Raw genomic sequence first — 16,741 nt, 5'->3', positions numbered from 1 at the left:
TATGGGTCTCATATATTTTTTATTACAATGTTCGTAGCTTAAAAGAGAAGTTAAACTACGAACAATGTAATAAAAAAAATATATCATAAGATTGTTCACCGACAACAATTTCCCTCTAACATTTATTTGATGTCAACTCTATCGGCAATATGTGGCAAAGTGAACATTTTCAACATATTTGTTATAAATATTATGATCAGACCAGCAAATAGCATTTTGAAAGCGCCAGGAATTTTTACCAAATAGCATTTCCGTATAAAAAGCTTCTTCCTGCACATTATTCAAATAATCGCGTGAAATTTGTTTCTGACACTAACTAGGTTAAAAACAAAATAAATGCGGTTGTCTATTTTAGCGAACGTGTTACTATTGAACTTCTGATGATTTACTTATTTTGAACTAATATTAACTTTTATATATTCGATCATACAATTCAAAGAATGCGTTTTTTGTATGAAAAATCTTACCTACTAACAAGTGTCTTGAACATTAACACAGGCATCATTAAGAAGAACATAAAACCTCAGATTAAGAAGTATAGAAGAGGTTCTATGAATACAAACATTTCTACTTCTGATCCCTCACAAATACGAAGACTCGGACTTCGTCCTTTGGCATTGCTCGGAATTAGTATCAAAAGTGTTAAACACTTTGGGTCAATAAACATCGGAAATAAAATTTTACTACATACGCACGGACGTTCTTCATTAACACATACAAGGGAAATGTAAACAGAGCTTGGAACGTAATTACAGACATTTATATCACCAACAAATTTCAATGATAAAACAAATATTTTGCAAATATATATTGAAAAACAAACAAACATAAAGAATTGTTGTATAATTTAACTTTCCACAATTTCTTAATCCTGCTTTTTATCATGAAGTTGAACTAAAGAAACCTGGTGACTGTATTGACATGTGAATTAACAAAAAGAGAAGTAACACCATGGAAGAAACGCATCATTTTTGGAAAATTTATATTTTCTTAATATTAGGTAATTATTAAAGTGTCATACTTTGCGTAAGTATTGAAAATTTATCAACAAATTCTTTACCTGTTCTAGAATTTGTCGCTCCGTAGAAAATTACAACACAATAAACCAAAATTTCAGGTTACATTGCTGTTTACGACGCTTGTCAATAGCAAGATTTTTTCATCAGTTGTTCGATTTGAACAAGAGCGTGATAAGAGAAAATGATTTTATCAAGAATGACATTAAATTTTTAGTATCATAATTTCTTTCTTTTTTTTTTTTTCGCCAAATCATCAATTTGTTTTCATTAACACTTCACATGAACATGTATATATAAAACATACATACCAGCACTTTTTCTCCATCACCTACTCTCTGTCGAAGAACATGGCACCAAATACTAACAAACTGACCTTTATCCTTCAGAGGAACTGCGAAGATAATAAAATGTTTCCATTTAATGCTGTTAAATCTACACAACGAAACAGTTCATAGCATAACATCGTATAACCAAACTCTTCCATATTTCAATACTAACTCAGTAATATTTGAACTTTCGCTCCTGAGCTTATATAACAAATTCCAACTTCTAACCATTTTAATGCATTTTTAAGAGACGTGCATCAGGTAGTAGAAAAAAAACATGAATACAACATTTATTAATATTGTTAAGAGAAATTGCTACAATATTAACGAACTAGACTCGAGCTTCGTCCTTTTGCATTGCTCGGAATTAGTATCAAAAGTGTTAAACACGTAGTCTTCGTAAAATAATTAGTAATATAAATCTTTATCTGAATTCACAGTAAATTGAAAATGAATATTATTTTGAAGAGAATAAGCCCAAAAGATCAGAGAAATTTTAACTCATATTTTAATTTACTTTAGTGAAATAAAATGAAATTTCTCTCTTTACGTCCCACAATTATGTTATTTAGGCTCAAGGAGACGGATGATTAATGATTTTTTTTTTTTTTTTGTTTAGAATCCGACGATTATGCACTGAGGCTAAGGGAGATGGTGATAATGAGACAAATGATAATCACAGAATGAAGGAAGTGGGAAGGAATGGGGTAATCCCGAGAAAATCCATGCCCATGGTGTCTGTTCACCACAAAATCCACTTGGGGGAAGCTGGGATAGAATTAGGAACCCTACACACCAGAGGTGAGAGCTTTACCACTGAGCCCCCGCGGCCCCATTAATGAAAGTAAATGATTATAAAATAATAGTGGAATGCAAATGTGGGAGGAAACGGAAGAACCCCGAACAATCACGTACACAATGTTGTCCACAATAAACTTATAGCCGGGAATAGTATTATGGTCTCCCCGAACCAAAGGTGGGAATTCTATAATTTAATATACATCAGTAATTGAATATTCTGTTTATTTTATAATCGACTTGTCCGTTAAAAAACATATTTTAATTCTAAATTAAAGTTAGTTTACTCCATAAATCTTTTGTATTTATTGTGAAGTAATTAAGACAGCTTTTTGAATCTGACTGTTTGATTAATCTTGGATTTAACCTGACTTTCTTACATGAAAGCCGATAACGTTACCCATTTATCCAAGAGATTATTGCTGCTGTATATTACTTAGATAATGACTTCTGTTACTGCCGATAGCAATCACTTTATCAGATTCAATCAGCTCCAACTAAAAGTTACGAACTTTCATAACAGACTTTAAGAAAAAAGTAACTAGCATTTAAAAATGTACGCCAATTCACAACAACGTAGAATATTTTGACAAGAAAACATCAAAATTACTCTTTCCTAGATAGGATAAATGATTAACGTTTCCAGCTTATGTGGGAAAGAGTCAGGTTCGGTTCCTGGACAAAGCTTATGCAGTTTCAATCGCACATTAAACTGTACGCATACACCCCACATAGTTTTAGTTTTAGTTTTTTTTTTTTTTTTTTTTTTTTTTTTTTTAAGAGGATATGTTAAACTCGAAACTAAACAACAATTAACCTACGATCATCAGATGCTCTCGCGTGTGGCTGCATAGAATTCAAAAATAATAGCAACTATTTAGAAAAAATGAACATTCGATATTATTATAGTTTTCCATCGATTATATATTATATTTGGTCATATAATCTGACATCAATAATATCAGACACGCTTCTGAACATTATCTCGAAGATAGAGGAAATTTTAGTTTTATTTTCACTTGGTGACTCATCCTAATATTTATGTTTCCTTTATAATTATTGCTTCATAGGAGCTTATGATTCTAAAACATGGATAGTTAAGTACTGCTTATTCTAGATTCTGTTACATTTCTTTTAACGCTTTAGCAAGATCCCATACTTTTCCACATTTATTGCTTTAAAAATTATTTTTCCAAACTTTCAGAGTCCTCTAACTGTCAAGTTCTACATTTCTGAACATCTTACGTAAATACTTATTTTTCTTCTTCTTCTATTGAGTTCTCTACACTGTGATATCGTAGTATGAGACAATACCACTCAGTATATAGGGCGTTTCTAAATGAATATCGGGATTTTAATTAAATATAACTTCTACTACATATAAAATACATAAATTAAACTACTTTGAGAGGAACGGTAACTCAAACCGTTTTTTGTCATAAGTTATAAGTGTTCGATGTGGGATCTCCTTGTGACACACACACACATCTACTTTGTAGTCGGTTTCTTCCCATACTGAAGCTAGCATGTCTGGTGTAACAGACTCCACTGCTACAACAATCTTGAATCACAACTCAGGAAGGTCAGCAGGGGATTTTGAGACCCCTAAATACGCACACTATGCGCATCGACTATTTCACTAAGGTGAAATGAATCTTCATAAGTAAAGGTTTGGATTTTTTAACTAAGTGTGTTGTTCAGCACCAAGGATATATGAGACGTGAACCTACAACGTAAAGTGGGATTCCAAGCACGACTTCCCGCCGGGAATCGAACCCGGGTTTCCCACTCCAAAAGCTTCATTACTAAAGATCACAAACTAAGAAAATCACTATTTTCCATGTCCAACATTTTTCCGTAGAAGCTGGCACGGTTCACAGTATCTTCAGGCTCTACGACCTGTAACAGTTGCAGATGGTACGGTTCCAGTTGCAGTCTCTTTCGTAACACAGTCCAAACAGTCGCGCTCGGCATTGCTCGTTCTTGATGCGCCCATCTTACAGATTTCCTGGGACTCTGAACGAAACTTGTTCTGACTTGTTCCACTTGTTCATCTGATACACGCAATCTTTTCCTTGCACAGGTATCCCGTATTCTTAAATTGCTTGTATCACCTTCGGATGCTGTTATCCGATGGTGTGATCACATCCATATTCCAGCCACAAAGCATGTCGCACTCCAACTGCTAAATTACACCTTGCAAATTCCAAGACACAAAAGGCTTTGCGCTTAGGAATCGTCGCCATCTTTACAACTAGCGCCGTGCTACGCCGGAATCACGAAATACTACTTGCAAAGTAGGAAAAAATGTTAAGATACTTTTCTTTAAGGTATGTTTCATTTCTTTATTGTATATGGAAGAGAAAATACACTTAATTAAAATCTCGATAATCATTTAGAAACATCCTGTATAATACTTTGTGTATATATAGTATAGGATAAATAAAATTGCTTACCTTTAACTAACCATGCCTCACTGGGTTTGATGCTATCCACAAATGGAATCTCTCCAGACCAGGCACTATCCATTCCAAAAAATTTAATGCGCAATCCACGGATACTGCTGGGGTTAAGAATAAGGGAAGGTGGAGTTGCGTTTCCTGGAACTATGAATTTCTGATCGCCCACATCGTCTTGTTTCTTTCCATTATTTACCAGGCTTAGGATTTCAAAATGATCTTTCAATAAATTTGCAATTATCAACTGTCCTGATATGGAAATCTAAAATAAAACACAATGGAAACATCATTTCGTAATCATACTTTTAATGAATTAAGAAAGTAATTAATCGTAACTTATAAATTGAATATTACACTACATGTTGAATAAAATCACTCAAGTAACACAGTTTTAAAAATATACTTCTATAATAACTGATTACGCACAATATTCGAAAAGAATGTTTGCAACATACATACAGACACACATATTATACCATTACCAGCATCTATAGCCTTAAGCCCGTCACGTATGAGAGATGACGTCCCTCAACAAGCACACTACCCGGGAAAGGAAGGAAGCGGTCACGAACCTGTATGTTAGGTATCATTCCGGCATTTGCCTGATCTGAATGAGCAAAACCCAGAAAAATTCTGGCTGACCTGAAAAAGCTGTTACATGTTTTCGACCAACTGTCCCCACCAGGAATCGAATCAGAGACCGCTCGGACCAAAGGTGAGTGTTAGCGACTACCCTACGCAGTTGCACAAAAATTTTTGCAGCATTTGAATCCAAGAATAATTTTTTTAAAAAAATGGTGCTGATTGCAGTTGCATTTTCTACAAAATGGAACAAGAAATTTCCTCAAAAACGCACACAATCCACAATTTTTAAACGCAGAAATATTTGAAACTAGAAATAATCCAAATATCGACACTATTGCTCTTAGGAAAAGTAAATTAAATATTATGCTCTTACCTTGTATGTCACGTTAGGAAATTTACTTAGATCAGGGATAAAAGTGAGGGGGAACGAGGGGGTACGTCGTTACCCCACTTCCAAAAAATATCTATGACGTCCCCACTTCCTAAAAAATTACAATATGCAAACATAGGCACGGGGGGACGGCGTGACGTCATGCACCCTCTACTTTTCCAGATCCACTTTTACCCCGCCTTAGACTGTTTCAATGGACTCATCGTTAGGTTCCTCCTTCTCTGAAACTATTCTTTGAAAATTAGTGAGACCCTAACTATGGGTCCAGTTTAGCAATTTTAAGAAGTTGCTGAAGGAAGAGGCACAGCATACTGAAACAGTCTCAGTAAATCAGTTAACTTAAGATACAAGGTAAGAACGTTATATTTAAATTATGTATCCAATATTATCTATAAGCAAATAAACCTTATTGATACATAAAGCTCAAGTTATACAGGATTTTAAAATAAAATGCAACCACTACTATAATTCAACTCTCACGAAGAAATATACGTTGTTTTGTGCTAACAAAATAACCGATCAGAAGTGCTTATTATACATAAGTAACATTTGTACACAATGTAATCATTGCTTACTAAATAAAATACTAAATAAAAGAGAACAAAAATAAGGATTTAGTTTTGGCCATGCACCCTCCAAGTTAGAAATAACGCCAGTAATAGTACTAACCTTAAGTGTTCGCCAGTGATGAGTAGCTTCTATCCTTAAACTTTTCATCAATATTTCGAACGTCCCCTCACTCGGATATTTTAAGCTAAATTCGAAAGATGTTGTTTATTCACATTTTATGTAAAGCACTTCGGTGGCAATTCAATAATTTAAATTTGATCTGTTACAGTTCTTCAAATGGATCAAATTCAATTTGTTCTATCAAATTTAAAATAATGAATGCCACCGAAGTGCTACACGTAAAATATGAATAACCAACATCATTAGAATTTAACTTAAAGCATTCCAATGAAGAGCCTTCGAGATTTACGCCAGAAATATTGGTGAGAAGTTTAAGAGTAAAAATATTTATAACTGCTAAACATATAAGGTTAGTATGGTATTTAATATCTACTGTATTCTATCTGTTCAAATAGTCATTGTGTGCTACTTTTAAAGATAGCTTGGTTTAACGTAATTTCAGAAATTTCCCATTCTTTAAGGGACTGAGGACCATCATTAATGTGTAAGTTTTAATTGATCAACAGTCATAATTCTTGAATAATCTTGTTCTGAAGTTCGATATTATCTGATTTATTTAGAACTCTCAATCTAAAGACCAGTTTTTATCATTAGCGCTGTAAACACAACAGTAAGTGTAATTTAACTAAGCAGAGAAAATCTATTTAGAAATTACTATTTCAAAAACTTTTTTTTTTTTTTTTTAAAGAATTTCGTACAAATCATTTATATAACTTTAAAAGAAAGCTACTGAAAGTATCTATTTACCCTTAAGTTGGACACTTTCGATTCCTTTGAAAATATTACATTTACAAATGTATCCATGGCAGTAGATTTTGACTTGCATTTAAATATTACATAGGGATTTTCTTCGGTTTCTGAACAGAGTGTAGGGGTGCTCAATTTCAAAAATTTTATGTACAAAAAAGCAACTTTGTAATCTTGACAACGAGCTTAATTTCAATGCTAAGAATTTTACCACGATTAAGACGTAGTTTAAGAATGTCCAAAAGTAATTTGACATTAAGAACTGATATACTAGAAACTTTACAAACCAAATTATTTAAACTTGGTCCTTTCATCGACTCGGATTTCACTACGATAATCTCACTACGAAAATTGTATTAATAAGAAAATAAAAATACCTGTTTCTGCGTAGCAGACAGCGGATGAATTTTCACAACCAAAGCAGCTTTGTAATTTCCGTAATCCAAATTATAAAGTACGGTGCCGTCACTTTCTAAGCTGAATGGCTCTCCCCATGAAAATCCACATGATTCTATACCAATATGAAGCAGCTGAAACATAGATCAAAACTTAAACAGATTCAAATATGTCTAAATGTATAAAATCACTCTAAGGTAACATAAATAACATTATCGATGGTAATTTTTTTTTTTTTTTTTTTATTATGAAACTAGGTACTCCTTATAGTTTTCGAGCTACTGAAAACGAATCAGGATTTAGTTTTGGCCATGCACCCTTCAATTTAGAAATAATGCCAGTAATAGTATTAACCTTTTTACACTCACGGTTTTTTGAAAGGAAAATTTAGGAAGCTTCTGCTAAAACCATAATTACCTTAGTTTCATGGTTAGTACATCATTATCTTCGTAATGATTTGTGCTTTCGACTAATACCATCATAGAAACCAAACTCCTTCACCTCGTGTACACGTGACAGTGCTACTTGTTTAATTCTTTGCTTTGTAGCTATATTGTGTTCTTCGTTGGAGTCTGTTTCCTAGAATGTTAAAGCACTTTCAACTGAACTGAGATCTTGTGTTAAACTTGGAATTGTCATGTGCTTTTCAGACGGAACTCGGCCTGAAGCGTCTGATACTTCAGTGATGCATTTCTTTCAGATCATCGATTGTCAGCTCCTGACTATGTAAATCCAACAGTTCGCTGTCATTATCACTACTAACTTCCAAATCTAACTGTCTGGCAAGATTAACAACTTCTTCAATCATATGAGCGTCATGGTCAGTTTCTAGCGTTGTTTCCCTCTCGTGTTTGAAGAAAGAAAGAAGAAAAGTTCCTTTCAAGCACTATTTATTTATTTATTTATTTATTTATTTATTTATTAAATGTCGTTGTTTTGCCTCATAGCTTCATTCAGAACGGGTCCATCGGTTGAAGCAAATGGCTGTGATTGGAGGCAAAAGTATAAACTTTCACACGTGGGTCGAAATCAATTAGGGTTAGAGAAAGATGACCGACTGTATTATCGATAAGAAGCATAATTTAAATGGAATTGTTTACATGTGCAATGATGTTTGATGTCGGGTATGAAGTCATGACCAAACTTCTCCTGAAAAACGGAAGCCGTCACCTAAGTATTATGATCTGACTTCCAAATAACTGGTAAATTCATTTTTTGAGGCTTTTGAATTCCAAAGCGATAAATTAAGAGACGCTTTTAACTTGCAGTCTCCTCAACAATCACTGTCAATTGACCTTGAGAAATTATGAAGTCTGGAAAGATTTTTTTTCCTCCACGTGCTATGAAGGCATCTTCTTCCAGAACATGCCAATCTCATCAACGTTAAATGCGTTTTCACTGTTACAGCCATCTTCTTTTATCACAACCTTGAGTGTCTTGCGAAAAGACGACGCACATTCTTTATTGCCATTTGCATCCTCTAAACTCTTCGCGATGCTGTATCAATTACAGGGAGTTTTAAATTGGTTGAACCTACTACCTACAAAGTTTGCATCATCACCCGCTTCCCCAGGTTTTTTATTTCAATCTCTAAAAAAATCAGTTTAGCTTGAAAGCACACATTGTTCTAATCGATTAGACAATTCTTCAGTTTTACTTGATTATTTACTTGCAATTCTTCAGTCAGCATTTTTGTGTGCATCTTTGCAATAATACCATAATATTTATGAATTATGCCTGAACTCAGCATTAAGCATTTCTCACTGTATAGAGATTTTTTTTAAACCATTGTTCTTACTGGGGATTCCGGAGGCTCAAACTTCCTTGCCAATACTCAAGTTTTCATTTTGGTATGAGTCCTTGTTAATGGTAAGTTTACATTCCAAAGATACACTAAGTGCAGGAGAAGATTTACTTCGTTTGGACATTTTTCTTTTTTAAAGGGATATTACAGACATAACCAAACAATCTTAACATCTGAAGATTCGTAATCGTCCATGTAATTTGCGCGAAACGCGTCCAATACGAATCACAACAAGAGAAACACTGAAAATAGTGGGCGGCATTGTTACCAAACGAGAAAAATAGTGGTGACAAAGAGAAAAATTAAGACTCACGTAACTCCGAATTCGATTACTGTATATTTAGTTTCTAATATTGCTCTGAGGCATGCACTAAAAACCGAGGAACATCTAAACTATTTGGTCATTTGAGGAACATTAAACTGTCCGGACTTTATGCAGAGTCATTTTGATCCGTTATTAGTACCATACTAAAGAGTTCCACTAACGTATGTTTCCTGCAGTAGTCAGGCCTTTAGTATGACGCTAATCATACGTCAAAAGGACTCTGCATAAGGCGGCCCGGAACTATCGTTAGTTAAATAGGTTTATCGGCTTCCACGGTCGTTAATTCTTGATTACTAGACAGGATATTCATTTTGTTAAATTCAAGTAACTCTCTAACAGTTTCGTGATGCTGAGTTCATATAAAATAATCTGTACCTACAATGGGAATCTAACGCGAGATTGTGTCTACAGATCATTCAGATACATAGAACTTCCGCGCATATGCAGGGTGATCCAAAAGTAGGTCCCGTACTAATAGGTCATGACATTTTGTATCATTTACTTATTGTTATCCATACAGATATTGATTTAGTTTCTTCCTTATTTGCTCTTAATTTATTTTCACTTATACCTTAAACTCGGAACAAACCAAAGCAAATAAATTCATTACATTAATAAATTAAAATGTCATACCTGATCGATGCTGGTCTCTATACCTACTTTTGGGCCACTCTGTACAGTATTTACTAAACACTCTTTATATAATTGTTTTCAAATCAATTTAAAACATATACTATATCACAAAAATTATATTTCACCAACTAAATCAGTGCAGAATACTATTGACAAACCTGTTTCACTTTTTGAGTCCTCCAGGCATAGAAATGAGCTTGTCTACTCATTAACATAATGCTTTCATCTGTATCAACCTGTCCAAACTTTACAACATCGATTGTGTCATTACATATAACGTATCTTGTTACTAACACCAACGAACTGAGAAAAGAAAGATCGGAATAAGTTTACAAAAAAGGATCACATTAAGTACATTAAGAATAACTTTTTAAATATTTCTTTAAAATGCGTATTTTATTAATTATCAAATATAAGCCACTTGAAGTTAAATTATAGTATTTCATAGGAAACGCACTACAGAGATTTCCACATTTTACACAATTCTTTATAATTATATATATATATTAAGGAAGAATAATTTGTGAGGTGACTCTACACGTATAAATAAACCGAAAAAACCCTATAAACGTGTCCCATTTTCGATCATTACGGAACTGGAGCAGGTTGAAGACTACACACATCTATGAATGATTACGAAGACAAGTGTGAATATTATGTACCGTAATGCTGTGTAGGCGCTGTGGTGGATAGAATAATGCTGGGACAGATGACTGATCCATCCTACAAGAGGTGTTCAAAAAGTTCTTCACCCATCGCAACGAGTTGGGTGTGTTGTGTTGCACATCAAACATCATCTCGGCCGACTTTAATGCGGGCAACAGCGTCGGTGATGCGAGCGACAAGTTCTTCACGTGTATCCACCTTCGTAACGTACACATCCGCCTTTAACCAGTCCCATACACAGAAGTCTAATGGGGTTAGGTCGGGTGACCTGGGAGGTCAGTTAGTAGGTTCGCCACGGCCAATCCACAGTTGAGGGAATGTGTTATTCAAATACTGGGATACTTGTCTGGTACAATGAATCGGTGCTCCATCATGTTGCAGTTACATTTGCCATCATTGCTTTAATGATACGTATTCCAAAAGTGCAGGTAGGTCTTCTATCAGGAAATGTGCGTATGCTGCGGCTATTATGCGATTTAGCAGGAACACAGGCGATATCACCAGGTCATCAATCACATCACACTAGACGTTCACTGAGAATCTAACTTGGAAGGAATATTCTTCCGTTCTATCTGCTGTTCACTCTTTATCTAGTGCAGACTACACCAGTAAATTTGGTACGAAGAAAGCAGCTTTAGATTGTAACCCTACGGCGTATTTGAAAGAATTTGGAATTACATGTGAAGCACTTCACGAAGTTTTACAGTGTGCTGAGGAATATCTTGTTCAGGTGTTAACGAAAGGTACGACTTGCAAGACACTTGATAAACTCATACTATGGCTGTATACACACGGAAAAATGTGTCGTTTCAGGATTTCCCTCCAAGCAACAGCGCTCTTGAGCACTTGAAAAGAGCTTTTTTTCATACCCATATGCAAATACACTGTTTGGATGAACACTGGATACATTTAGACCCTCTAAGGTTTGGATTTGAACTGAGCAATGGAGCTATTATGATCACAAAACGCTTCAATGTTTTCCCACTGGATTTAATTCAACCATGTAATTGCCTAAAATGTGCAACGTGTGCCTGTTTGTGTCGGAAGTCAGAAATCGAGTGCTGCTTGTTCTGTAAGTGCAGAACTGTCCCAAAAGACAAAACTGATTGTAAAAATCCATATACCTAAATTATTTTGAGTTAATACTATTGTAAGTTATATTTTAGCTCGAGACTAAATAAACAGCACGGAAACTACGCAATAAACGTTCTTCTTATTATTGTTATTATTATTATTATTATTATTATTATTATTATTATTATTATTATTATTATTATTATTATTATTATTATATTACAAAAAGTGGTAGAGGAATAAACATGCCTTACGAAGTTCGTTTACTTACATACACGTATGAAAAGAAAATGCATAAGGAATTTTCAACGCATTCGAGTGCTGCGCCAATTAGAGCCATTGACAAGTCACAAGCCTCTGCTCTTTGTTCCATACAAAGTGGAATATTTTTGTTATTTTTAAAGATAGAACAATGATTCTGATACCGTTCGAAAGTTCTTAATGTAAACTCTTTTGTATACTTCACGAATATTCAATATCTTAATAGCATGTTATATTATTTGATGCTGAACACAAAAAATACATTAACGAAACAGTATTTTTTGCCATTTAGGGTGCCATTATTAAATATGCGGCCACACATGATAACTAATTTTATTTAAAAGTAATTTTATGTTCATTTTCCTTCATCAGGTGTAAAACGGTGTATCAATTTTTATTTATTAAGTTACAAAGTGTTAAAATTGTTACAGGTAATTTTCCATGGTCGCCTCTTGAAGCCGCCATTGCAGGAAAGTGTGGGGGGTGAGGGGCAAACACCCAACTTTTTTTACTTCCTTATGGACACAAGAATACATTTCAGTAACAATTTCCTCCATACACGGACTTGTATACAGAAGTGTTGCCAGCTGCTGGACTAATACTATTATGTCCTAAGTTTGCAGCACCAAACAGTAAATTTGGTATTGTATGATTTCTTTTAATATGTAGATTTTAAATTTGAAATAATCTTGCGTCGTGCCAATAAACAAAATGTTGAGGTGGCAACCTGTTAACTCGAGTCGTTGTAAAGTATGTTAAATAATGGGCCCGCTGCCTGTACTTGCATCATGCAAAATTATAGCGTTTCTTATCTATTTGTTAAATAACGCATTTTAAAATATATGGTCCACCCTATATACTGGGCACTGTTCATACGTTGCAAAAGTCATGGCAACTTTTTTTCTTGAAAACGGTAACGAATAAAAAAAAAATTCTGAAATATGCAAATGGAAGGGAAGTACATGCATAAACACTACATGGAAGGAGATGGACGAACACATATACCACCATAAAGATATAACACGAGAAAAAAGACGAAAAAAATTCGTTTCAAACGTGTTTTACTGCCAATTGCAACAGTACATAATTGTATAGGGCAGGAACACGTACCTGTGACATCTTTAGAGTTCTTCGAAGTAGTCTCCCAAAGAATCCATCATATACTGCCAACGCTGTGGAAGATGCCGAATACTCGTGGCTTCACCATGAGCTAATCTTCGGATCTCATAAGACACTGCTGTGGCAATGTCTTCACGTGTTGAAATCGTGTTCCACGCAATGGCTCTTTCAGTTTTGCTATGAGGTCATAATCGCAAGGCGATAAGTCTGGCGAATATGGTGGATGCTCCAGTACTTCCCATCCCCATCGCGCGAGCAGATTCCGCACACATGCTGCGGTATGGGCTGTCGCGTTGTTGTGAAGAATTAACGCATCGTGTAGACGTTCAGGGCGTTTCTCCGGAACAGCCCGTCGTAAATGTCGTTGCAGGAAGTACGAGAGGAGTACAGTGCATTAAAAGTTTGTCCATGTGGGACGAAATGGCACACAATCACTCCTCTAATGTCCAGGCTATGATGACTATTAACTTGACAGGAGATGAATTGCGACGAAATTTCTGCCTATGTGGTGAACCTGGATGACGCCGCTGCGCGGACTGGTGTTTCAGTTCTGGCTCATAGGCTCCGGCCCAAAATTTATCTATGGCGATGGTTCTTGCAAGCATATTGTCTCCCTCCTCCTCGTAACGGGATAAATGTACACGACAAGTTTCGTAACTTGTCCATTTTTCCACTTCACTTAGTGCATGAGGCACCCACTTTACAGCAACTTTACGCATGTGTAGCTCGTCGCGTAAAATCTTGTAGATTGTTGTCTTCTCAATACCAGTACGGCGCTGTAATTTCTGCAGCGTCCATCCGTCGTTCTTCATGCACTGGACGATCAGGGTACGAGCACAGTCCGTACGCACAATGACAGGCCACCAGGATCGGTGCATGTCGCCGCTGCAGCTCTGCCACGCCCGAATGCATCTATCCACCGAGCAACCGTTCTGTACGGTAGAGCAGCATTTCCTAACGCTTCCACAAGCTCCTCGTGGCATTGTCGCGCATTCCTTTCACGGAGAACTGCAATCTTCAGGTAAGAGCGCTGTTCAAGTCGAGTAACATCCATCCTGAATGGATGATCAACTCACACTGTGGTCTCTTTCCACGCTGTTTTCTCCTGGAAAGGACTACCATCTAGCGTCACATCATGTTACTGTGTCATGATGACCTGCCATCTTGTGGATTCTTGGGGAGACTCCTGATGCTATGGATGCTCGTAGTTTGTAATGTACAATTGTGTACTGTTACAATTGACAGTAAAACACATTTGAAACAACATTTTTTTTTTCGTCTCTTCTTCTAGTGCTATATCTTTATGGTGGTGTACGTGTGTGTTCAGCCATCTCCTTCCATGTAATGTTTACATATGAATTAACCTTCCATTTGCTTATTTCAGAATTTTTTTAATTCCTTACTATTTTCAAGGGAAAAAAAAGTAGTTGCCATGACTTTTGTAATGACCCTTTAAAATAAATGGTCCACCTATATACTGGGCACTATTCATATTTGTGAATTATCTTTCGTCTTCACGTAAATGTATATTTTTATTTTACCTTTCTTCAATAATTGGTTGATCAAATACTTTGGCCAAAGCTTGACTCCATACTTGTGTAGACACTGTTAGTGTGTGGCCTGTTGATGGTCCAAATCGTACAGCAAGAGGTTGTGTTAAGCATGAAACTTTCGTGCATTTGGGTTCATCTGCACCTTTATCTTTGTGAAAAAATAACTGTACCTGTGAAAAAGAGAATTATTCCATGTATAAGTCCATAAAAGGTTTCAAAATACGAAAATCTTTTATTTTTATGTCACACGATTATGCCATGTGGCTAAAAGAGATGGTGCTGATGAGATGAATGAACTGGTGGAATTATGAAAGTGGAGGAAATGCGAGAACCTTGAGAAAATACACACACTGTATTTGTTCACCATGAAGTCCACCTAGCGAGAGCTGGGATTAAACCAGGAACTGCATGCACCAGAGGTGAACGCTCTGGCACTGATCCGCCGCGGTCCCCTCAAAATATTGAAGATTATACAGTACATCTATTTACAAGATCGTACAGCTGACAAGTGACAGTTCTTCCAGAATTAAATAGCATTATAAAAAGAAAAGGCATAAAGAAAGTGGGTTAAAAAGAAAATGTTATTTTATTATAATGAAACTTACTTAAACCATTACTCTTGACAATGAGAGTAATTGTAAGAAAGAAAGAAAAATCGTGAAAATCTGGAATACTGAGCACTCTGGACAAGAATAACTACTGTTTAATTTTTTTTTGAAAAAAAAAGAAAAAAAGAAAGATATTATTACGCCCGTACATATCTACTGATAAGATTTCAAGAACTCTCCTGTTTTTTTCATGTCATGATGTACGTTGAAGAAACTAACGGCAAGAACTCATATATCTAACAAGTCTATATTAACAAGTCAACAAGTCACAAGAAAACAAATTATAACTAACTTGTCCACACGAAGAACATTAAAAAAATATATAAATTGACACACAAAACGAGGATCATTCGCTGACCATTAAGCACTTACAGAATATAAACCAAGTCAGTCTAGTACTTCACATTTCTCGAAAGTAAAGTTGCTCCTGTGAGAACATACAGGCATAATATCAGCTATATTACGTTAATAATAATAATAATAATAATAATAATAATAATAATAATAATAATAATAATAATAATAATAATAATAATAATAATATTTGGTCTAGGAATTAATTCGTGCGGTTAGTACGCACACATTGAAGCTGTAGTACAAACACAAAATACATAAATACCTTAAGAAAAATATTGTCCATCGCTAGCCACCACTTTCGCCCATCTGTCAGGCAATGTACGGATTCCGTGGCGAAAGAAGTCCTCATCCTTGGAAGCGATCCAGTCAGAGACCCATGTTTCGATATCTTCTGAAGAAGTAAACCGCTGTCCAATCAAATCGTTGTTCATGCAATCGAACAAGTAGTAGTCCGAAGGAGCAACGTCTGGTGAATACGGCGGGTGGGGTAAAACTTCCCATCCGACATTTTCTAAATAGGTTTTGACCGGTTTTGCGACATGTGGGCGAGCGTTATCATGTTGAACAATAAGTTTATCATGTCTGTTCTCCCATTCTGGTCGTGTTCTGGCCAGAGCTTGCTTCAAACGCATTAATTGTCGTCGATAACGTTCTCCATTCATAGTTTCACCCGGTTGCAGCAGCTCATAGTACACCACACCTTTCATATCCCACCATATGCACAGCATAACCTTTGCACAGTGAATATCTCGTTTTGGTTGTGATGGACCTGGTTCACCTGGTTTCACCCAGGCCTTTTTTCGTTTAGGGTTCTCGTAATGGATCCACTTCTCATCACCCGTAATAATTCGATGCAGAAACCCCTTTCTGCTCTGTCGTTGAAGCAGCAATTCGCAAATGGTTTTTCGTCTTTCAACGTCTCTGTCTTTC

The 16,741-nt window shown here is 35.6% G+C and overlaps 1 protein-coding gene across 5 annotated transcripts in view; it reads right to left on the bottom strand.

Moving 5' to 3' along the window:
* Window positions 1–16,741, bottom strand: part of Vps13B (vacuolar protein sorting 13B) — a 218,443-nt gene that overhangs the window by 51,893 nt on the left and 149,809 nt on the right. For all 5 annotated transcript variants that reach the window (XM_081734267.1, XM_081734265.1, XM_081734269.1 and 2 more), the window contains exons 33-37: window positions 14,835–15,016; window positions 10,332–10,476; window positions 7,393–7,545; window positions 4,600–4,864; window positions 1,328–1,410 (exon numbers count right to left, since the gene is read on the bottom strand). In XM_081734267.1, the coding sequence (XP_081590393.1) occupies window positions 1,328–1,410; window positions 4,600–4,864; window positions 7,393–7,545; window positions 10,332–10,476; window positions 14,835–15,016 (828 nt within the window). The remainder of the gene's footprint in view (window positions 1–1,327; window positions 1,411–4,599; window positions 4,865–7,392; window positions 7,546–10,331; window positions 10,477–14,834; window positions 15,017–16,741) is intronic.

This window comes from Thermobia domestica, chromosome 12 (genome assembly GCF_964235325.1).
Source record: "Thermobia domestica chromosome 12, izTheDome1.hap1.1, whole genome shotgun sequence".
NCBI lineage: Eukaryota > Metazoa > Arthropoda > Insecta > Zygentoma > Lepismatidae > Thermobia > Thermobia domestica.
The sequence above is the reverse complement of the archived record's forward strand: the minus strand, read 5'-3'. Positions and strand labels throughout refer to the sequence as shown.